Source organism: Schistocerca cancellata, chromosome 6, assembly GCF_023864275.1.
Source record: "Schistocerca cancellata isolate TAMUIC-IGC-003103 chromosome 6, iqSchCanc2.1, whole genome shotgun sequence".
NCBI classification, from domain to species: domain Eukaryota; kingdom Metazoa; phylum Arthropoda; class Insecta; order Orthoptera; family Acrididae; genus Schistocerca; species Schistocerca cancellata.
The window spans coordinates 407438099-407463509 of NC_064631.1; the positions used below are offsets into that span (position 1 = coordinate 407438099).

General features: G+C 41.2%; 1 protein-coding gene across 1 annotated transcript in view; it reads left to right on the forward strand.

The window, feature by feature from the left end:
• The window catches only part of LOC126191494 (uncharacterized), a 63852-nt gene that overhangs the window by 10279 nt on the left and 28162 nt on the right, over positions 1–25411 (forward strand). The window contains exons 3-4 of the mRNA XM_049932384.1: positions 2661–3313; positions 24863–24914. Of these exons, the coding sequence (XP_049788341.1) occupies positions 2661–3313; positions 24863–24914 (705 nt within the window). The remainder of the gene's footprint in view (positions 1–2660; positions 3314–24862; positions 24915–25411) is intronic.

Below are 25411 nucleotides of genomic sequence, written 5' to 3' on the forward strand. Positions count from 1 at the left end.
TTGTTCCTCCTGCCACCGAACTTCACTAATTCCCACTATATCTAACTTTAACTTATCCATTTCCCTTTTTAAATTTTCTAACCTACCTACCCAATTAAGGGATCTGACATTCCACGCTCTGATTCGTAGAACGCCAGTTTTCTTTCTGCTGGTAACGACATCCTCTTTAGTAGTCCCCGCCCGGAGATCCGAATGGGGGACTATTTTACCTCCGGAATATTTTACCCAAGAGGACGCCATCATCATTTAATCATACAGTAAAGCTGCATGCCCTCGGGAAAAATTACGGCCGTAGTTTCCCCTTGCTTTCAGCCGTTCGCAGTACCAGCACAGCAAGGCCGTTTTGGTTATTGTTACAAGGCCAGATCAGTCAATCATCCAGACTGTTGCCCTTGCAACTACTGAAAAGGCTGCTGCCCCTGTTCAGGAACCACACGTTTGTCTGGCCTCTCAACAGATACCCCTCCGTTGTGGTTGTACCTACGGTACGGCTATCTGTATCGCTGAGGCACACAAGCCTCCCCACCAGCGGCAAGGTCCATGGTTCATGGGGGGGGGGGGGGGGGGGGCATAAAAAAGTAATATAGTGATAACTGCAATACAGAACTGATGGGAAATAATGTACGAGGTTTGTAACGTTAATACTGGCAACTATTTATTTACAGCTCGTACAAAATAAATGTTGTTTCAATGTTTTACTGACCTTCAAAGTAGTCACCAGCATTGTGTATAATCTGTTGCCAGCAATGTGGAAGTTGTAGGATACTCTTCGCAGTGCCAGTTGTGGTGACAGTTCGAGCGGCATGGTTTATTGCCCAACAAATTTGCAACAGTTCTGAAGCGAGTGCCGTGAAGTGTTTCCTTCAGTTTAGAAATAGAGTTGAACTCACCAGGGCTTAAGTCAGGGGAGTGCAGTAGGTAGTACAATAGTAAGCAGCCCCTTCAGTCAAACAAAGCAGTAACAGCTTGCACTGTACGTGCTTGAGCCTTGTCCTGCAAAATAGTGGTCAGGTCCTGCAGAAAGCATCATCACTTCTGTCTTTATGCTGTTCATTTGCTGGCGACTACTTTGAAGCTCAGTAAAACTTTGGAACACATATCTGTTTTTTACAAGCTGTAAATAAATAGTTGCCACTATTAAAGTTCCAACCCTCATTTATATAAAAGGCAAAGTACTGACTTGACTCATCATCGCCCAGCCCAAACTGCTATGGATAGAAACTTAAAATTTGCAGAAGGTGTGTATCTTGTACTGTAGATGTCGTTACAAAGGGATTTTTCGAAAATCCAACGCTAATAGGCTGAAATAGGGGCAAAGGTTTTTTGTTTTAAGAATAATCATGCTATTGAGGCAATTTTGCAGCTAGACCTATGAAAATTGGTATTTGGTCTCTTGGTCAGAAATAAAGAAATATGTGTTTCAGCATTTTTTTGGAATTTGATCCAATGAGGGTGAAATAGTGGGTGAAAGTTTTTTAAATATATAATCAATAAGGAACTGTTAAAGTATTTTTAAGATAGCATCATTGTGCAAGCATTTTTGAAGCTAAATGTATGAAAATTTGTATTTGGCTTCTCTGATACAAATAAAACAGAAGCATGCAATTGTTTTTGGAAATTCATCTCCTAAGGGGGTGAAATAGGAGCTGACATGTTTCATAAAAATATTTCATTTTGAAAGCATTTTTGAAGTTAAATCTTTGAAGATTGGTGTTTGACATCTCAGTTAAAGATGAAAAATTAATAAGTTTTTCACTGTTTTTGGAAATTCAACCCCTAAGCAGATAGAATTGTCAGACTGATTCACTGACTCATCATCGCCCAGTCCAAAGTGCTAAGGATAGAAAACTGAAGTTTGGAGAGGATGTGGATCTTCTACTGTAGGCTCCACTTAAGAAGGAATTGTCCAAAATTCCACACCTAGTAAGAGAATTTTGAAGCTAGAACTGCATAAACGTGGCATTTAGTTTCTCGGTCAGAAAATAAAATAGTGTGTTTGGTATATGATTTCTTGATAAAAACAAAAAAAAGGCGTTTGTTTGTGGAAATTCAACCACTAAGGGAATGCAATAGGAGATGAAAATTTTTAAGAAAATATTTTGTTGCATTAAAAACCTTTTAAAGCAAAATTTATGAAAATTGGTGTTTAACATCTTGGTTAAATATAAAGAAATATTTGTTAGGGGGGTGAAAGTCGCTATAGAAATATCTCCACAAGAATGCAAAAGGCATGATTAACAAAAACTTTGGACTCCAGCTGCCAGAATCGCTTTTTGGTCAGAAGTACATTTGGAAAAGCCCATGCTTATGTGGCCTTAATTAGTGCGAAAAGCTTAAAAGATGTTGCAATTTGTGAACAACATAAAAATTTGATTAACCATGAACAAAAAGAGTCTGCAGGCCATACAGTCTATGGGAGTGAAGCAGTGGACACTATGCCAGTAATCCATAAAAAACTAGTGTTCTTTCTAACATAACTGTACATCCTTTTTAGACATCTAGTAAACAACTGAAAAATAAAATCTACACAGTTCACTGTGTTTGACTTCTTTATTATGTGACACAAATTGTGTTTGCAACAAAACTGCAAATAAGTGAATTTATTAAGTAACACATTCCTGTATTTTATTGCTGATAATATTTCTTCCTTTTGTTTTCAGTGCAAACATTAAAAGGAGTATTGACAATAATGAAAAGTTAACAGTAGTATCAGAAATTGATCATCAAGGTGAAGTTAGTGGAGATTTGCGTGAAAATGAAGTGCTTAATATAGAACAAGTGCCAAAGAGATTGAAGACTGATGTATCAATGCAAAGTTTAAGAAAAAATGTGAGAGATGAAACAGATGTAAGGTCTGACGTAATAACTAATGATAAAATATCAGATGGTATCGGAACTGATGATGAATGGGATGAAGATACTTTGGAAGAGTTTGATGATGTAAGTGATACTTACATTAACAGACCATCACAATTTAAAACAGGAAGAAAAAGAAGCACATCAAAGGATGAAGCACACTACTATACCAGTAGTAATTCGTTTAAGTCCAGAAGAATACGTGACAGTGTAGACAAAAGGAAAGGCAAACCAAAGTTATTCCGATCTGAGTGGTTGGATATTGATATATTTAGAGATTGGTTAGCTAGAGATCCAACTAACCCAAGCAAGGCAAGGTGCTTAGCATGTAATACAACAATGAATGCAGGTAAAAGTGAACTTGAGAAACATGCTACTGGGGCAAGGCATTGTCAAAATGTTCAAGTTATGCAGAATCAGCAGATGCTTCTGTATCAAGAAGGTGATGAAGTGTCAGGTAGGCATTAGACATAAAAGTTAAGAAAACATAGTAATAACTGTTACATCCATTATGGACTGTGTTGAGGACTTGGACTGCTAATCTTAAAAATATTACAGTTTCTGTGCCAGTCATAATATTTTTAATGTCTACTAAGCAATTAGACAACTACGCACCATCAAATGGTAGGCATCTTCTACTTAACTCTTTTAGATGTAAATCACTGATCTCTTGCAACAGCATGTGTGATGACCAAAAGCTTATGTTGTTTTGGATGTGCTAGAAATAAGCATACATTAGTATCCTCCAATTTGTGTAACATTGCATATGCTTTTATCTTTATAGGAATTGACATAATTTAAGTTTGGAAAGTAAACTAACTGTTTTGTTGAACTAATATTTCTTTATTATGAACCAGTTTCCAGCTTATTTGGCCAAGACTTAGTGTACGAGAAATCAAACTTTTAAAACTAAAGATATTATTAGCAAGCAGAATTTTTGGTCATTACGTAGGATGTGTTGAGAGCTCATCACTTGGGTCACATATTAATTGTTTTGCATTAGGTATGCCTTAGTTTGGAACAACTTGATGAGAAAGAGGTCGAGAGTGGATAAATTGCAATGTAAATAGTTGTCATTGTACAAGAGATTTTTCAGTGCCAATATCATATTTGTTCTAATTGCTAACATACAGAATAATGTTATGAAAAGGATAGTTGCTACTTACCATATAGTGGAGATGCTGAGTCACAGATAGGCACAACAGAAAGACTGTCACAAATTAAGCTTTCAGCCTATAAGGCCTTTGTCAAAAATAGATCAGTCACACACACACACACACACACACACACACACACACACACACACACACACACACACACACACAATGCAGGGATGAGGTCGAGAGAGCATAAGGCAGCTAGCTGCAGGCAGGAGGTTAGACGGAGGCCAGGGGAGAGGGGGTGGTACCAGAAAAGGAGAGAAGTAAAAAGACTGGTGCCTTGGTGGAATAAAGGGCTGTGTAGTGCTGGAATGGGGACAGGGAAGGGGCCGGATGGGTCAGGACAATTTCCAACTAAGGTTGAGGCCAAGAGGGTTATGGGAATGTAGGATACATTGCAAGCAGAGTTCCCATCTATGCAGTTCAGAAAAACTGGTGTTGGTAGGAAGGATCCATATGGCACAGGCTGTGAAGCAGTCATTGAAATGAAGAATGTCATGTTGGATGGCGTGCTCAGCAGCAGGGTGGCCCAGCTGTCATGCTTAAGTATAATGCAGCACAGTGGTTGAGAGAGAGACAGAAAGCGTGTGTGAATGACAGCAGTTGAGATTATGGAGACTAGAGCAAATGAGTGTGCACAGCGTGCTTCAGCAGTGGACACGAAATCAATACCTCTTGTGGCGGCACTATGGTCGTCAACATCTAAGACGTACACTCGTGCCTATAAATTAAGGATAATGCTGATACATGGTGAAACAACACTCTGGTGGGCGGTTTGCGGGTTTAAATCGCCTCTGGGTATGACCATGCTATGCATTTGTCCTTGAAAGCAACCTGTATGGAGGTTGTGGTTTGATGGTGCGGGGTGGGATTATGATTGGTGCACGTACATCCCTGCATGTCTTTGACAGAGGAACTGTAACAGGTCAGGTGTAACGGGACGTCATTTTGCACCAGTATGTCTGCCTTTTCAAGGATGTAGTGGGTCCCACCTTCCGCCTGATGGATGATAACGCATGGCCCCACCGAGCTGCCATCGTGGAGGATTACCTTGAAACAGAATATATCAGCTGAATGGAGTGGCCTGCGTGTTCTCCAGACCTAAACCCTATCGAGCATGTCTGGGATGCTCTCGGTCAATGTATCGCTGCACGTCTTCAAATCCCTATGACACTTCAGGAGCCAAAAGCTCCGACAGGCACTGGTGCAAGAATGGGAGGCTATACCCCAGCAGCTGCTCGACCATCTGATCCAGAGTGTGACAACCTGTTGTGTGGCCTATGTACGTGTGCATGGTGATCATATCCCATATTGATGTCGGGGTAAATGCTCAGGAAACAGTGGCATTTTATAGCACGTATGTTTCGGGATGGTTTTCTCAACTTACCACCAATACTGTGGACTTACAGATCTGTGTCGTGTGTGTTCCCTATGTGCCTGTGCTGTTAGTGCCAGTTTTGTGTAGTGCCACATTGTGTGGCACCACATTCTGCAATTATCCTTAATTTATGAGCATGAGTGTGTTTTTATATGAGGGGCTATGATGGGAATAGTTTACACTAGTCTCCAAGGCAACGGGAAAGAGCTTCATACTGTGCAAGCGCTAAACACTATTATACTGGTATTGGTGGATGTTGCGTATCTTTGCGCCGCTCGCAGTAGAACACAGAACTATCAAAAGAACGGATTTCAAGTATGCTGGTACTACGTATTCTCCTATCCTGTGCACGCTCTTTTCTGCATGGTTAAGATTATAGCATGGCCAGGTAACTGACGGCCTATGTAGCAGCATAATCTACTCTTTAAAATTGCAAAGTAAGTTGTAATTGTCTTTCTAAAGTACCATGAATGAACAAGAACATCAATCATTAAGAATTTGTGCTTATATTTATTCTAGAATGCCAAAAGAAAACACGAAATGATATCAACAAAAATATGTGAAATGTTGGGAGACTGATCCAGAACTCCCTTTTTTTTTTTAATTGGTACAAAAATTGTACATAGTAAATCGCATTCTAGTTGAAATATTATATTCTCCTTATCATACTCTGTCCGAGAAAAAGAATAACTGAATGTGATCATGGACAATGGGGATATTTCTATTGGCACAGCATTTTGAATATTTTCATGCTTGCACATGTGACTTTTGATACGGAGGTGGTGTGAAATCTCTTTTTAGCTAATATTTTTGCATTTATTCCGTTCCCCAGGCAGTTGAGGAGGTCTTTGCAACTCGTTAAAAAATTGCCTAAAACTTGTCAATCTGGTTTAATTTGCACTGATAAATACCATTATATATTATTGAATATCATATTTATATTACAGGTTGGATAGGACCTGATCCAAATGATTCATGCTCTGCGACTTACAAGTACTATCAAATTACATTAAAAGCGTACAAAAAGGATCTCGTGAGTCATGCAAAGACTGATAAACATAAGAAGGCTGTAGCATTTGAGAAATCTGCAAAGTCATCCAAAACTTTGACTTCAACATTCAAATCAGTTTTGTCAGAAACAACCAAGGTCACTGAATTGAAAATTGCTGCATTCATCTCAGAGCACAGTTCATTACAGACTGTGGACCACATGATTGAGATACTACCACAGCTATACCCTTCGTCTCCTGCAGTTTTGGATCTAAAACTCCATTGTACTAAATGTTCGATGTTAATTAAAAATGTGCTTGGTCCATGCATGCTTCAGGATGAGAGCAGTGATCTTTTAATGCAAAAAAGTTTTGTGTGTTATGCTGCGATTTTTCTGTGCAAAGAAAAAGGCACTGATCACAACTTTTCACAGATTGATGCTGATGCAAAAAGTATGCACGGTGCCATTAAAACTCAGTTAGAAGGAGGTGGTTTGTCAGTTGAAAATATGGTTGGGATTGCCATCGATAGTGTGTGTGTGTCATGGTTGGGAAACACAGTTCACTCATGTCTCTGTTTAAAAATGAAATAAGTGACATAACTGTCATGAGGTGTGTTTGTCATTCACTCCATCTATGCACTGAAAAGGCATCGGAGAGATTACCACGTCAGTGGAATTCTTAGTACAGGAAACACATAATTGGTTTTCCTGTAGCCCTAAACGAAGAGAAAAGTATAAGATATTGTACCAAACTATGAATGGTACTGGAAAACCAAAAAAGATTAAAGGCCTTAGTGGAACACGTTGGCGTGCACGGTCCGAGTCAACTAACAGAATATTAGATCAGTGGGAAGAACTACAACTGCTATTTTCAGTTGCTAAATTGGAAGATAAATGCTTTATGGCTGAACAGCTTTACAATATGATGACAAGATTACCATTCAAAGCTTTCTTGGTCGTCTTAAAATTTGGACTGAAAACTATAACGCGAGTGAATTTAATTTTCCAAAGTGACCACGTGGAACCTACTAAGTTGCTCAAAGATCTCTTTTTGATGTTCAAAAGTTTACTACAAAAACTTATTGTACCATTGAGCCTACAAAAAGTGAGTGACAGAGAATTAGCAGATTTTGATTTTGAGTCCCATCTAATGTATACGTCCGCAGTGTATTTCAGCTCTGAGTTTCATTCCATTGCACAAAATATCAATGAAAAACTCTTACCAGATGTCAAAGAACGGGCAAGAAATTTCTCTGTACTTTGGGGCGAGAAATTCAAAAAAGATTGCCAGATAATTTGTCTATTCTGAAGACGGTGGACAAATCTTCACCCTCAAGTTGCATTGTCTCAAATAAAACAGTGTGTGTCTGGCATTTTCACTAAAATTTACAGAACTTGCTTATTTGGCAACAAGAATGAAATAAAATTGGAATTGAATTGGTTGCAAAATAAGTCATGGCCAAATGTAACCAACTCCATTGAATTTTATACCGAGGTATTTCAACATTGTGATTCCTCTGGAGAAAAGCGTTTTGGAAATACAGCCAAATTTTTAATGGCACTACTCACACTACCAATATCAAACGCAAGTGTCGAACATGCTTTTTCGACATACAGTGTAATTAAAAATAAATTATTCAATAATCTGTCTTTTGAAGTACTTAGAAATATCATGATGGTAAGATTTACATTGCAAAGAGACTGCAGTTTGTGTGTCAGATTTGTTCCATCCACTCGTATGCTTGAATTATTCAGCGTCAATATGTATGATCACAAACATGCAGGCAATAGTAAAACTCAACATGATACTCAAGCATTTGACGAAATATTCAATGTTTTGTAAGGCTAAATGAGAGCACATTTTTATCATTCCCGAAATATTTTTGTTTCATGTTAAATTAGAAGAATTTGTACTGTGCATTATTTTTTTCCCCCTTATCATTATTGTCTTAACTTTCAGATTTACTAAACCTAAGTTAGTTAACAAATAGCATTACTGAGTTTTTCAAATCATGAATCACACATACTTACCGTATTTACTCGAATCTAAGCCGCACTCAAATCTAAGCCGCACCTTAAAAATGAGACTCGAAATAAAGGAAAAAAAAAATTTCCCGAATCTAAGCCGCACCTGAAATTTGAGACTCGAAATTCAAGGGGAGAGAAAAATTATAGGCCGCATCTCCAAATCGAAACAAAGTTGGTCCATTGTAATATGAGACACAATTTGGGTCGAATGAATGACGATACAGCTACAGTAGTTTGGTTCGAGTCGTAAGCTTTGCAATTAAGCATCACCAGGTAGCCATTGTTATGTGTCAGGTGTTCCATCCGTATTTATACTGGCACCCTTCCTTTTCCACGTGCTTCGTCTGATTTGAATTGATTGCGCAGTTTTCTTTGTTATAGGTGTTTACGTCACTCTAAGCTGAAAATGCATTTCTGTACTGCGTCATGTATTGTTTGTCGCATTCTGATAGTGCGTGTTTACGGCCTGTCTCCGCTTGCGGCATGGCTTGCTTTTGTGCGCGCTTCTGCCACTTTAAAAAAAAATATATATATATATATGAATATAATAGAGGGAAACATTCCACGTGGGAAAAATATATTTAAAAAGAAAGATGATGAGACTTACCCAACAAAAGCGCTGGCAGGTCGATAGACACACAAATAAACACAAACATACACACAAAACTCAAGCTTTCGCAACAAACTGTTGCCTCATCAGGAAAGAGGGAAGGAGAGGGAAAGACGAAAGGATATGGGTTTTAAGGGAGAGGGTAAGGAGTCATTCCAATCCCGGGAGCGGAAAGACTTACCTTAGGGGGAAAAAAGGACAGGTATACACTCGCACACACACACATATCCATCCATACATACAAGACACAAGCAGACATATATATATATATATATATATATATATATATATAAAGAGAGAGAGAGAGAGAGAGAGAGAGAGAGAGAGAGAGAGAGAGAGGAATCGTCTCATTAGCGAAACAATGGCAAGAAACTGCTTTTTGTTGTTACTTACACTGCTGCTTTCTTTGATAATGGTCAACAAGAACCAAATAATAGATAGAAGATATTCTGAACGAGAGTTTAGCGAAAATTTTTCTCCGTTTGCAGGCGCCTCTTTAGTACATTACATTCTACACAGAAATTAGTCATCTTAGATTTAAAAATCTTGTCAATTGCCGTGCTTCATTTCTGACTGTATCACTATTAGGCATAAGAATAATACGAATATAAACATGACATGATACGTTTATTCATCCGCGTTTGCTGTTCTAGTTTCGTAGTTTATTAGGCAGACAGGATTTAAATGAAATAGCAGCAAACATGAAACAATACATGGCAAAATGTTTATTTGCGTATTATTCTTATGGTGACGAGAATACTGCATGTGATTTACAATTTATAAAAGTTCCTCTTAGCAATCATCTCTTCTCACAGATAGGAAACAATTCAGGACATTAGAGTTGGCCATATTGACAAACATACCAAACATTCTTGCCAGTCGGATTTTCGTAGTACACTGAAATGCTGCTACATTCGAAGATGAACAATACGGAATTTATATTTACTTCGTTGGATAATGTACGAAAATGTAGTGGCCGAAACTCGGGAGCGGAGAAAATAGCTCGTCTTCCACCTTTTTTTTTTTTTTTTAATTTATTTACTGACGCAGAGGTTTTGGCGCCAGTATTTATCTTTGTGCCAACAAAGCATGCCCGTGTAGCGCTACATATATTCGACGGCAGAAGCAAGTTGTGGCGGCACCCACCAACTTTTTTCAGAATTTCCGCTTGCTTTACACTCGATTCTAAGCCGCAGGCGGTTTTTTGGATTACAAAAACCAGAAAAAAAGTGCGGCTTAGATTCGAGTAAATACGGTACATAAAAATGTCTATTTTATATAAATGAACGTCATCACAAAGAATTAGTTGAAAAAATTCGCCATTGTCTGTTTATCATAATAGGGTATGTAGATTGTAAGTTGCATTGTTTAAAATAAGACTATGTAAATAAGATCATCATTTCTTCCTACCCGAATGTTTTTTTTAATAGTTCAATGTTTCTGTCAAACACAGATGCCTATTTGGAATTTTAGGGGGTTTGAAGGAAGAATTAGGGGGATTTCGAATGGATGCTAGGGGGAACGTTTTTTAAGAGTTGGCAACACTGGTTTCATCAAGGTTAATACACTGTAGAACTACCTCCTCCTCTTGTATCATGCATCTTTATAACAAATGTTCTTAGTGCTGCTTCTGTGTCTCTTCTTTCCATTAAAAACTCTCTTCTTAACATGTTTAAAACCAATGTATTAATAATTCTTTACACTTACGAACTGCTACCTTCGAAACCAATTTGCTCAGGCATAATTGCAACAAGTTTTTGTGATATTGGGTATTCCCTTCTTATACAGGGTGTAAATTTTATGTTGACAAATCAGAATAACTCGAAAAATAAGCTTCACATGAAAAAAAATGTGTAGAATCTAAAGTTGATTGTTTTTGGGGGGACATCTGCTGGTGGGGGGTGGGGCGGGAGGAAACTTAAAAATTTCAAATGGGAACCCCCATTTTTTATTGCAAAATCAGATTCTACATTTAAAAAAAACTGTGTACATTTTATCTTCAACATTTGTTTTGATTCTTGATAGTTGGCGCTGTTATTCAAGAAAATCTAAGTTCTCATTTTTGTGTGGAAAATATTTACGGATGAATAAAAAACGCTTATTTACTTCGTAAATTTTTATTCGCTAAAACTAAAACTCGCCCTCTCTCCGCATAGGATGAGGTTTGAGAGAGAGAGGAATTAAGAGTTTTACAAATGTTGACCCAAATATTAATATTTTCCGCAGAGTCAGATAAGTTTTGTTTGTTTCTTGGTCGTGAGGCCACACAACTTTTAATTATCAAACAAATCATCTGACTAGCTAGCTAACTAACTAACCAAACACCCTACTTACTAACGAGTGAACTCATTGACTAACAGAGTAAACAAACTAAAAGACTAATTGAGGTAAAGACTAACCCACTCGCTAACTAAAGATGAATGTATTCCCGTTTAATATTTGGTGGTCCTGAAAAGGAACAATTTGTTTTCTTTTATTGTTGATTATTTTCAAATACTTGTAAGTAAATTAATTTTGGGGTGTTTGTTTCCAGTGAGTCCCCTCGCCTCTCACTTTCGGCCTGCTTGTTGTCTGTAAATCCCTTGCATCTCACCATTTTATGAAATCAAATGTTCAGAGTGATGACCTCCAACTTCAATGCATTTATTGACTCGTGCTGTAAATCCCTGCACACACATCTTGATAACATGTCTGGTGTAATTGCAGCGCAAGCATCTCTTATTCTTTGCATCATGTTTTCGGGAGTGGTAGGCGTTTCCTGATAAATGATACCTTTTAGATAACCCCATAATAAAAAATCTGGCAAGATAAGGTCAGGTGATCTGGCTGGCAAATTCACAGGACCTGCCCTGCCGATCCAGCGACCATGGTAAAGTCGATCTAGTACAGCGCGCTACTAATGAATAATGCACTGGACAACCATCATGTTGAAACCACATGTTTTTTCGAAGTGCATTGACTGACAAAGGTCGCTGATGGTTGACTTCTCGAAACCAGTGTGGGTTCTGTTCACTACAGTGCTGCATGTTATGGCTATTAACTTCACCGTGGTTTGTGAATGTTGCCTCATCGGATAAAAGTACTCTGGCAAAAGACGGTTTTGGAAGTCATCGCCATGTAGTTCCTGATGCATGGATACATGGTATGGATGAAATTTGTGGAGCTTCAGGATTTTCCAAACACTCATGTGTGAAATTCCTGATTGCCTTGCTATTTCTCTTGTGCTCGTGTGTGGATTATGAGCCACAGCAGCTAGAACTGCCACTTGATTGTTCTCTCCACAAATAGTAGCTGCACGGGTTCTTTATTTCTGGTTCACACTACCTTATGCAGTAAATTGTTTAATAACTCTAACAAAACAGGACCACAATTGCACTTACCCAGGAAAACGCTGCAGATAATGCGTGACTGCGTCGTCTAAGTTTCTCTCACTTTCTCCAAAAATATTCACCATCTCAACTTTTTCGTCCACAGAAAGATAATTCATAATGACATATGCCACCTATTAATCTCAAGAGGGGAAAGATAGGGGGTGGTGAGAAAGGCAGGTTAGAATTTCTATGAGCAAGAAACGACCCGCTCACCGTAATTCCGCCTAGCAATACTAACTCAACGTCAAACACGACTGGTAGCGAGCATAAGCCGCGAACGCAGTCACACAAGGTAATCAAACATAAGTCACCTAAAAGACAATCATTATAAATGATGTATTGCTGTCTGAATGCTCAGATGGGTAAAAGATACAGTGTGTTTATTACATTAATACTTATAATTTCTAAAGCCCAGTCTTATTACAAGAAAGGGTGGATTTCTCGTCCCTGCGCCACCTATTGGTGGCACTCCGAAACATTACGCCACTCATCAGCAAGGGCTGGATAAGAGCATCGATTATCGATTAGGGCTGAGTGGGATATTGATTATCATATATAATTCTAAAAATGTAAATGACGTAACAGCCGCGATATTCCGAAACAAAGTAAAGGTGTGAACAAGTATGTGATTTTAGTCAATAAATTTATGAATGTCATTTCTACGTTTTTACACCCAAAATTAAAAGACTCAAATTAACTGAGCACCCCAGTTGTGAGACTCTCAACAAACAAGAATGATTACTCCGAATCTAATTAAAAATTAGGTTTGCGAGTCATTTTTAGTTAATGAGTTCACTCATTAGTAAGTAGGATGTTTGGTTAGTTAGTTAGCTAATGAGATGATTTGTTTGATAATTAAAAGTTGTGCAGCCTCATGACCATGAAACACACACAACTTATCCAAATCTGCGGAAAAAAATTAGTATTTTGGTCAACATTTGTAAAACTCTTTAATTCCTCTCTCTCTCAAACCCCGCCCTATGGGGAGAGAGGGAGAGTTTTAGTTTTAGCAAATCAAAATTTACGAAGTAAATAAGTGATTTTTATTTATCTGTAACCATTTTCCATGCAAAAATGAGAACATGGATTTTCTTGAATAACAGCACCAACTACCAAGAATCAAAACAAATGTTTAAGACAAAATGTACATAGTTTTTTATGTAGAATCTGATTCTGCAATAAAAAATGGGGTTCCCATTTGAAATTTTTAAGTTTCATCCCGCCCCACCCCCAGGGCGCTGGGGTGGCGGGCTAATTTTAGCACCAGCAGATGTCCCCCTGAAAATAATCAACTTTGGATTCTATGCATCTTTTCATGTGAAGCTTATTTTTCGAGTTATTCTGGTTTGTCAATTGAAAGTTTACACCCTGTATACTTTTCAGCCCCGTAGTGCTTTAAAACATCATTGTCAAAACCATCTATTTGCCTTACAGGTTTCATGCGATTTTGATGATTTTCAAGTGACACAAAAACAAATCTTTGTGAGGATTCTGCAGTTCTGACATTCTTGTTTACTATTCTCTTTACAGTTCTCTTGCCGACACGTGCTTCTGCAGTTCATTCTTGAGTCTTCAAAATGTCAATAATAGAATCGCTTTCAGATTCACATTTGGAGAAGTTATAAATGCAGGACATAAACCTCCTCGACCATTTGTGAAGCATCTACATCTACTTGATTACTCTGCAATTCACAATTAAGTGCCTGGCAGAGCGATCATAGAACCACCTTCAAGCTACATGTATTTCTCTACCGCTCCCCCCTCGAACAGTGCGCAGGAAACATGAATGCTTTTATCTTTCCTTGCGAGCTCTAATTTCTCTTATTTTATTATGATAAACATTCCTCCCTATTAGGTGGGTGCCAGCAAAGTATTTTCACAATTCTTAAAATACATCAAAGTCGCCGTTGACTGTATAAAATGTGTATTATTACGACTGCAATTTCGGCCTCATAGTCATTTTCAAGTAACACTGCAAAAGTTACATTCTGTCAGAATATAAGACTATCTGACATGAGTACATGTTGTCGTCAAAATGCAGCCTTTTGACTGTGAGAGAGTCCCACATAATCCGATGAGTACGACGCTTATAGCATCGTAATATGTTGTTAAATATATACTGAACTGTGAGTGAGTGTTACTGTCGTTCTAGTAATCTGTCACTCATAAAAGTTGAGGTGCACTGACAACATGTGGAGCTAAGTCCGTTGGTGCAACTTTTCATGCCAACAGACTTAGCTCCACATGTTGTCAGTGCACCTGAATTTCTTTGTGTGATAGATTAGTAGAACGATGGTAACACTGCTGAGACCTGCACCGTTAACTCCCAACGTATGCCAAGGGGTAGATGCCCATCCCCTTGGGGCATCGGGACTCCCGGCAATGGCCGTCCTGCCAGGCGGCCTTTGCTGCGGCTGCGTGGCGCCCGTGGGGAGGGCCCCTGTTCAGAGTGGGTGGCATCAGGGTGGATGACACGCGATGAAGCTTAGTATGTCATCTCTTGGTGGTGGTCAAACACTAGCAGTCTCTAAGTGTTGACAGGCTCAATTCAAGGCATAGAAGTATGACCCCAAATCGTTCCCCTCCCTGGCCACACCATGGGAGGAACATCAGGATAAGGATGGCAGCAGCTCTTATTCGCCCTGGTACCTTGTATGTTCGAGAGCTGATGGGGAATCTTTCATGACGATGAAGCCTCAGTTTTTTTTGTTAAGCATTTAGAGGACAAGTTTGGGGAGGTGGAGGGCTTGTCCAAAATGAGATCTGGGTCGGTCTTGATCAGAACAGCATCCTCTGCTCAGTCATGGGTGTTACTCGCTTGTAACAAGCTGGGGATGTTTCTGTAACCATCACGCCCTGTAAGAGCTTAAATACGGTCCAGGATATCATATTTCACAGGGACCTTCTTTTGCAGTCTGACCATGAGCTGTGCGCCAATTTAGAACGGCGAGGTGTACATTTTGTTCGGCATGTCCACTGGGGTCCGAGCTATAATCAGGTTGCTACCGGTGCCTTCATCTTGGCCTGAAAGGGTGATACATTACCCGAGAAGGTCAAGGTGATGGTCTACCACTGTGACGTAAAACCCCATACCCCTCCCCCAATGCGGTGCCTTAAATGTTGGAAGTTCGGTCATCTGTCTTCCCGCCGTACTTCCAGCATCACATGTCGAGATTGCGGTCGCCCATCACATCCCAATACTCCACGTCCCCCGACTCCCATCTGTGTCAACTGTGGAGAGCACCATCCGCCTTGCTCGCCAGTCTGCAGGATTCCCCAGAAAGAAAGGAAAATCATGGAGTAAAATACCCTGGACCGACTGACATGAGGCTAAGAGGAAATTTGAACGCCTACATCCAGTATGCACGACATCATCTTACGCCTCCGCTACAACAGTTCTAGCCCCATCAGCTCTGCCAGCCCCAGTCACCTCTTCACCTGCCCCCTTGATGGTGGGAGGCACTTACTTCCCTGTTGCTCCTGCACCACCTACTTCAGGAGCAACACCTCCCCACCCCCACCCCCAACCATTGGGGACGTCCGTCCCCACTTCTATACCAGAGAAGCATAAAACTTCTTTGGCTGCTCTCGCTAGATAGAGGCCCCTTGGGTCACTCTGTTCCCAGGTTTCTGTTAGTGGGAAAAGATGTCACCCGGCAGTGGCTGACAAGTCCAAAAGCAGCTTGTCGCAGGGCTTCACGCTCATCCTCAGTCCAGGAGACTGAATCAGTGAAGTCCTCCCAGTCAGGGAAGCCCAAGGAACAGCGAGAGAAATAAAAAAAAGAAGGTCCCCAAGTCCAAGAGAATTGCATTGGCAACCACACCACTGCTACCTCCAAGCTCTATGTCTGCGGATGAGGTGGAGATTCTGGCATCTGCTGAGGACCTAGATCTCGCCAGACCCTCAGACAAAATGGATATAGACTGCTCAGGCAAAAGGTCGGTGGCAGCAAGTATCCCTGAGATGTAAACTGCTTCATTGAATGTTCCATGACTTCCCAGTCTCACAATGATGTCATCCTCCAGTGGAATTGTGGCGGTTTTTTCCACCACCTGGCTGAGCTATGGCAAATGTTAAGCTTTACACCTGCTTTCTGCAATGCTATCCAGGAAACCTGGTTCCCAGCAATACGGACCCCTGCCCTCCGCAGTTATAAGGGATACTACAGGAACCCTAGCAATTGTAATAGTGCATCAGATGCAGTTTGCGTTTATGTCCTGAACTTAATCTGTGGTGAACCTGTGCCCCTTCAAACCCCTCTTGAAGCCATGGCTGTCAGAATAAGGACAACACAGGAAATAACTGTCTGCAATTTATATCTTCCCCCCAGCCTTTCAGCACTCTAAAACGGTGGCTGGAAGGGAAAGTCCTCTCATTTACTACACGCCACAGTGAATCCTATAACGTCCCATTTACAGAGTGGGAGCTCCTCAGTGCCCTTGCACATTGCCCCCGACACAGTTCCTGGACCAGATCGGATCCACAGTCAGATGATCAAACATCTCTCGTCTGACTACAAGCGACATCTCCTCGTCATCTTTAATGGGATCTGGTGCGATGGTGTCTTTCCATCGAAATGGTGGGAGAGCACCATCATTCTGGTGTTCAAACCTGATAAAAACCCACTTATTATGGATAGATATCGGCCCATCAATCTCACCAACGTTCTTTGTAAGCTGCTGGAACATATGGTGTGTCGACAGTTGGGTTGGGTCTTGGAGTCACGTGGCCTACTGGCTCCATGTCAGGGCAGCTTCTGCCGGGATTGCTCTACCAATGATCTTGTGTCCCTAGTCTGCCATCCGAGCAGCCTTCTCTAGATGCCAACATCTGGTTGCCGTCTTTTTTTGATTTACGAAAAGCATATGACACGACCTGACGCCATCATGTCCTTGCCACGTGATACGAGTGGGGTCTCTGAGGCCCACTTCAGATTTTTATCCAGAATTTCCTGTCACTTCGTAATTTCCGTGTCCAAGTTGGTGCATCCCATAGTTCCCCCCATATCCAGGAGAATGGGGTCCTGCAGGGCTCTGTATTGAGTGTCTCTATTTTTAGTGGCCATTAATGGTATAGTAGCAGCTGTAGGGCCGGCCTCTCACCCTCTCTGTATGCAGACTACTTCTCCAGTACTGGTGTTGCTGAGCGACGCCTACAGGGAGCCATCCACAAGGTGCAGTCATGGGCTCTAGCCCACAGTTTCCAGTTTTTGGCCGCAAAGTTGTGTGATATGCACTTCTGTCGGCATAGTACCATTCATCCAGAACCAGAACTTTACCTTAATGACGATCCACTCACTGTAGTGGAGACATATCGATTCTTAGGACTGGTTTTTGGCACCCAATTGACTTGACTTCCTCACCTTCGTCACCTTAAGTGGAAGTGCTGGCAGCACCTCAGTACCCTCTGCTGCCTGAGGAACACCAACTGTGGTGCAGATTGCTCTACACTGCTGCAGCTCAACAGAGCCCTTGTTCAATTCTGCCATAACTATGGGAGTCTGGTTTATGGTTCGGCGGCGCCCTCAGCTTTGCGTTTACTCAATCCAGTGCACCACTGTGGTGTTCCCCTAGAGACAGGAGCTTTTAGGATGAGTCCGGTGACTAGCGTCCTTGTGGAAGCCGGAGTGCCTCCATTGCAGGTTAGGCATGCACAACTGCTGCCCAGTGACGTAGCACACATTCGTAGTTCTCCTGAGCATCCGAATCACCGTCCCCTTCTTTCTGAAGTGGAGTCCTTGCCTTTACCACCTATACTTGAGGTCCATTCACATACACCTCCATGGTGTACACCTAGGCCACAGCTTTACCTGGACCTTTCACATGGCCCTAAGTACTCAGTTAACACCGCGGGTCTCTGCTGCCACTTCCTCTCAATTCTTGACAAGTACTGAGGCCACGAAGTGGTTTAGACCAGTGGTTCAATGGCTGATGCTCACATCGACTTCACTTACGTCCGTGGAGGACATATTGAACAGCATTCCTTGCCCGATGGCTGCAGTGTTTGCACTGCCGAGCTGTTAGCTATATCTCATGCTCTTGAGCACATCCGTTCATGCCCTGGGGAGGCATTTCTTCTGTGTACTGACTGCTTGAGCAGCCTACAAGCTTTCGACCAGTGCTACTCTCATCATCCTTTGATAGCGACCATCCAGGAGTACATCTATGCCCTGGAACGGTCCCGTCGTTCAGTGGTATTTGTCGGGACCCCAGGTTGTGTCGGAATCCCAGGCAACGAGCTTGTCAACAGGCTGTGTGGAAACCACTTACAGAGATCAGCTTCTCCGCACCTGACCCACGTTCAGTACTACGCCACAAGGTTTTGCGGCTTTGTGAGACGAAATGGCATAACCTCAGCACGCACAACAATCTGCGTGCCATTAAGGAGAGTACGAATGTGTGGCAGTCCTCCATGCGGGCCTCTTGCAAGGACTATGTGGTTCTCTGCCGGCTCCGCATTGGCCACGCTTTGGTGACACATGGCTACCTCCTGCACCGTGATGACCCACCTCAGTGTCGGTGCGATGCCCGGCTGACAGTGGCACATATCTTGGTGAGCTGTCCTTCTTTGGCTGCCCTGTGACGCACTTGTTGCCATTAATTTTAGCTGACAACGCCTCCTTGGCTAATTTAGTTTTACGTTTTATACGCAATGGTGGGTTTTATCATTCTATATAAGTTTTAGCGCATGTCCTTTGTGTTGTCATCTCTAATGCTTTGAGGGTGGATGTTTTAATGTGTCGCAAAGTGGTTGGCTTTTCCTTTTTATTGTCGTGGCCAGCCAGCCACAATCATCTGCTCTCTTTTTACTCCATTTACCTGTTTCTTGCTTCTCATTGTGGTTTTCTTTACCTGTTCTTGTCCGTAGTAGTGTTCTTCTGGTTCTTCCTTTCTCTTGTTTTTGTGCTGTACATCTCTTTTCTTTTCTTCTTTCCATTGTGTAATTATTTTACTGGGAGCAAGGGACCAATGACCTCACAGTTTGCTCTCCTCCTTCCCTCTTTTAAACCAACCAACCAACCAACCAACCTGACTGTCAGTAAATTTGCCAAGCATTACTATGACAAGGTCATCTGCTGGAATTTAGTTCCTCAGTGAGCTCATTCACCACTAGATTCCACAATAAAGGGGACAAAACTACTCCTTGTGGACAACCTCTAGTGGTGTTAATTACCATATTTTCATTCATCATGGTGGCCTCTACCTTACTTCCACTAAGCATGACCCTAGTCCACCTACGTACATATAGAGGTTTTAACGCTTTATAATATTTATTACATTAAACTTACAGTTATAAATGATATGTCAAATGAAAAAGCAACTTAAACAGTTGTGTTTAGACCTGTGTGCATGTGCAGCGCGCAATGATTCCGCCGCAATCCGCTAGAAAACTGTAGTTGCGGAGATGGCAATTAGTGAACAGAAAGCGTTTTGTGTTTTGCAGTTTGCAAAGACCGAATCTGTAGTTACTATGCAATGTGTGTTCCGGCTGAAGTTCGGTTGTGATCCTCCAAGTGATTATAACATTCGTAGATGGTATCATCAATTTGAAGATTTGTAAGCGGAAGAGCACGGGACGACCAAGAGTTTGTGAAGAGACTGTTGAGCGAGTGAGAGAGTTGTTCACTCATAGCCCAAAGAAATTCGTCTGGAAGGCTAGTCATGAATTAAAAGTTCCCGTGTCGACTGTTTGGAAAGTTTTAAGAAAACACGTACAACTATGTCTTTACTGTTTACAGTTATTACAGGCTCGAAAGCTGGCTGACCATGGATTACATGCCAACTTCGCAAACAAAATGTTGTTTCATGACGATGAAAATTTTCTGGATCATTTTGTCTTCAGTGATGAATCAACCTTTCACCTTAGTGGACGTGTTAACACTCACAATGTGCGCATCTGGGGCTCAGTAAATGCTCACAAGGTGGTACAAATGCAACAAGATTCCCCTAAAGTGACTGTTTTGTGTGCTGTATCCTGGCGGAAAGTTTATGGGCCTCTCTTTTTTGGTGAAGCTACTATAACTGGCACTTCTTACCTAGATACATTAGAGCAATGGCTCTTCCCTCAGTTGGAAGAAGATGAACCAGAGAACTTCATTTTCCAGCAAGATGGTGCACTACCTCAGTGGCATAGCGAAGTACGTGATTGGTTGAACTTCACTGTACCCAAGCGCTGGATAGGCCGCAAGGGGCCCAATGACACGGCTTGTTTTGCATGGCCCCCATGTTCACCCGACCTAACGCCAAGTGATTTTTTCCTTTGGGGCTTCATCAAGGATCGTGTGTACATGCCGCCGCTACCAGCAGACCTCTCTGAATTAAGAAACCGGACTGAAGCAGCTGTTGCTACAATCACTGAAAACACATTTATCAACGTTTAGGAAGAACTCGGCTATGTACTTGATGTGTGCCATGTGACAAATGGTGCACACATTGAACATTTATAAGGTTCTTGGTAAAACTGTCTGAGTTGCTCTTTCATATGACATATCATTTATAACTGTAAGTTTAATAAATATTATAAAGCGTTAAAACCCTGATATTCATCTATAGTGGTCCCTAGGTCGTGCACCTCTGCTGACCTAAATGTGGAATCGAAGGTTGTGTTAATAAAAGCTCCCTCGATGTCCAGGAAGATGCAGAGGGCTATTTCCTGTAAGTTTAAGTGCTTTCTCCACCTTCCCAATCAGTTGATGGAGAGCTTTCTCACATGATTTATGTGGTTGATGTGCATGTTGATTTGAATGTAGAGGAGCCCTAGTTAGCCTCCTCTCCCCAGCATGTACATTAACCAGTTTTTCCAATGTTTGAAGAATGGAGGAGAACAGACTGATTGGTCTCATATCCTTGGCCGTGGTATGATCAATTCTCCCTGGATTTGGAATAAAGACAACCTTCACTCTCCTCTAGGCATTGGGAATGATTCCTGCTGCTAGGCTAACCCCGAATAACCTGCACAGGACTCTTATAAGATTCTCTCCTGCTTGTTGCTGGAGAGCTGGGAAGATTCCATCTGTGCCAGGTGACTTGAATGGTTAATGGTTAGTATGTTCCCACCAGCCATTGGATTTTACTCAAATTGACACTCTCCATGGCTGATTCCCAGTCCTCTCTTCGAATGTCTGAGAACCATTGTCTCTCAGGGATCACATTCTGGTCTGTGTTATCTGCCAGAGCATATTGAGGGAATTGAGTTTTGAGGATCAGTTCCAGTGTTTCATGTGCTGTCTTTGTATATTCCCCATCCTCCTTCCTCAACGTACCTCCTGGATTAGTTGGTACTCTAGTGAGGATTTTGTGAAGTCTTGCTTGAGTAGCCGTGCCTTCCACTTCTTCACAGAGTACTTTCCAGGATGCCTCATTTGCTTGTCTGATTTCAAGGTTACAGTTGACAAGGGCCTCACAATATTTTGCCCATTGCCCTTTATGTCTCACAAGGTTAAATAGTCTTCGTTCCTGTCTTCTTTGCATTTCCAAGTTGTTGTTCCACCAAGACATGCTCCTATTTGTGCACTTCTTGGTGATTGAGTAGTTGTCCTAGTACGAGGTCACTGGTGGCAGAGATTACAGTATCTGCTACTTCCTCAAACTCTACTGGATTCCTTGTCAAGGTTTTAATTTCTGATAAGCTTAAGTCAAGGTCCCTCCTATATGCCTCCCAGTCAGTTTTTCTGGGATTCCTATTTGCCGTGGTCTGTCTGATTCCCATTTCAACCTTGAATTTAATATACATGTGGTCCAATGACACGTGCCAATATTTGATATAGCTGGCCATAACCATGGAACCAAAGGTTATGTCAGTTACTTCTTCCCTTCTGCTGTTCCTGAATCTAGGTTTGTCACCCCTATTCAGGACCTCCAAGTTGTTACACAAGAGAAAATCAAGAAGGCATTCACTTCTACTGTTGGTGTCGTTGTTGCCCCCACACTAGGTTGTGGGCATTGGCATTGCATCCAACCCACAGCTGAGGCTCTGAGGAGAAAGCTGGCGACTGAAATCTCATGAGAAGACCCTGCTCCAACAAAGAACACTTTTTTTTTAAAAAAAAAAAAAAAAAAGAAAGAAAAAAAGAAAAGATTGCCACTCTAATTCACGTACCATAGCCTGTGGCACTCTCTTCCTATTTCGTGATAACACAAAATGAGCTGCCGTTCTTTGAACTTTTTCAATGTCCTCCATCAATTCTATCTGCTGTGGACCCCACGATTGACAGCAATATTCCGGAAGAAGGTGGAAAATCATAAGTAGTCTCTTTAATAGACCTGTTGCATTTTGTTAAGTGTTCTACCAATAAATTGCAGTCTTTGGATTGTTTTCCACACAACATTATCTGTGTGATAGTTGCATTTTAAGTTATTCATAATAGTAATCCCGAAGTATTTAAATTAGAATCGTGTGTTTTATCCTGTAAACCAAATTTAGCGGATTCCTTTTACTACTCATGTGGATGACTTCAGACTTTTCATTATTTAGAGTCAGTTGCCACTTTTCTCACCATACAGGTATCTTGTCTAAGTCATTGTCTATTTTGTTTCAATCTCTGATGACTTTATAAGACAGGGAATCACAGCATGATCTGCAAACAGTCTTAAGAGTGCTGCTTAGATTGTCTCCTATATTGTTTATTAGATCAGGAACAGAGAAGCGCCTGTGACACTTCCTTGCAAATGCCAGATATCACTTCTGTTTTTTCAGTCGATTGCTGCATACAGTCATCTCTCTGACAGGAAATCGGGAAACCAGTTGCACGACTAAAACGATACTCCATAGACAAGCAGTTTAATTAAAGTTGCTTGTGAGGAACTTCACGTTTATTGCTGTCACTTGACATTTTCATTTGGAAATCACACTAAAACCTTTCTAGATACGCATTCACAACTATACTGCTGCAAGAAAGTAATATAGACATCTGAGTGAATAATTTGGTTGCTCTTTGAATGAAACTGCGTTGTTGCAAAATACGCCAACAGCGCAGCATATTGTAGTGAGATTCTCGCAGTCTAGTTTGTAACTCGTGGCTAGCCACTCTGAATCTTATTGGCTACTAGCAGTTAATGGTGGGAGATGCACAGAATGGATGAAAATAGGACCGCCTTGCAACATGACTTGAGCTTTAGTCTTTTCTCTTCTCTGCTTCTCTCCTCTCCCTCTCCATTGCCCCCTCCCTAGTCCCACTACAGCCTCCCCACACTAAAAGTAGCAGCCCTATCCTCTCCCCACCATGTCCCTTCATGTTCTCACAGGCAGCACAGGCTCTTCCCCCACCTTCCATCTTGCTGTCCCTTCCCCTCCCCGCCCCATTTCTTCTCCTTACCCTCACCACCCACCTCAGCAGATTGCTTTGCACGTCAGTCACAAGCACCCAGAGACAGTAGTCGTGAGCATGTTTCCTATTTCAGGAGGAGGACTTTGTCTGAAAGCTTAATATTTTAGCAGTCTTTTCCTTTGTGCCTGTCTGTGGCTCACCCCTTCCTCCAAGCTGTAACTATCTATTCTTTCCACTTTGCTTTATAGGATGCTGTAGAAATGCATTTCATGTGTGGTATAGAATGATGATTGCCCATAAAACCAAACAAATGTACAGAGGAAAGTTTTGCAGCAGATATAAGGATGAGAATAAATTTATCATGACAGACAGAAAATTGAGAATTTGGATTACTCAGTACATAGAGTGCTGGTGAACATTCTCAACAAAATTCAGAATTCAGTTCTGCCAATGCATTATCCGTTGCAGCACTGCAGTGCCAAACATTTATGAGACATCCTTCAACCATGATGATGTTTTCATCTGCTGTAGTAGCCACTTCTGGAACAGTGAAAATAACTACAGCATACTTGCCTGATCACTAATAATTATCTGTCAACTTGTGGTGTTAAATTTTACAAGATCAACTAACATGACCTTATTTTCTGTCATCTCATTTGCATGGTGTACATTACCTGACATATGAGATAAGTTTTCACTGTTGGAGACTGAAGCTCTTAGCGGCCATGTGACATGGTGTGGCTTCAGCAGACCAGTGCACCATCCAAGTTGAAAATAATGTGCATGTGAACAGCTGAACAAGAGGTACCCTCATCATTGGATTGTAAGTCCAGATTCTATCCATAGATCAGCATGGTCGCAGGATATTACTCATGGATTTTTTCCTATGGGAAAACCACAGTAGCAAATGAAGAGGAATTGAGTGGTAGGGTACTATGTCACTGTCAGAGAAAAGTGACATTTGAGTGGGTGCAGTAATCTTTCTCACACTTGTAATGCAAGCAGTGAAATGTTTGCTGTAAGGGTAAATTATTTCTATAAGGCATAAACTGTTTATGTGCATTTTAAGCAAACAGGTGTGCAACATTGTGTGTGTGTGTGTGTGTGTGTGTGTGTGTGTGTGTGTGTGTGTGAACAGTATTGTTCAATTGCTATAGTTTATTGGATAAATATATCTCACATTTTATTTTACGCATTTCAGATATGATGACCAATGTTGAGGTGTCGCTTAGTGAAGAAGAACCTGTTGGAGGGTGAGCGTAGTATAACTTTAATAGTACAAAGCTGCTTCTCCAGATGGGTCATTCCATCTCAGTTCAACCAGGGGCTCCAGCTCATAGTCTCAGATTTGACTGAAATTCAGTACACTAATTCTACCACATGTGAAACACTCATGTACAAAGTACTAGTTTCCCCTGCCAATTAGTTCCAGAATTATGACTTGTCAAAGAAGGTGGCATGACTCTGAAATTGCAACCTGCATCTGGCAATCTATCTTCAGACCCAACTTCAGGTCTTAATAACTTTGGAACTATTCCACACAGCCCAGTGAAATTTTTACAACCCAGTAACATTCATTTAGAGAACACACTCCATGAATCAAAACACCAGCAACGTATTTCTGAGGGAAAATAAAAAATTCCAAAATGTGATTTAAAAAATGTAATACGTTAAAAGTTACGCATTGTAGGTGCCCTCTATGCCAAATATAATTCACTCAAAAAGGGTATATTTTTTTTGTGGTAAGCTT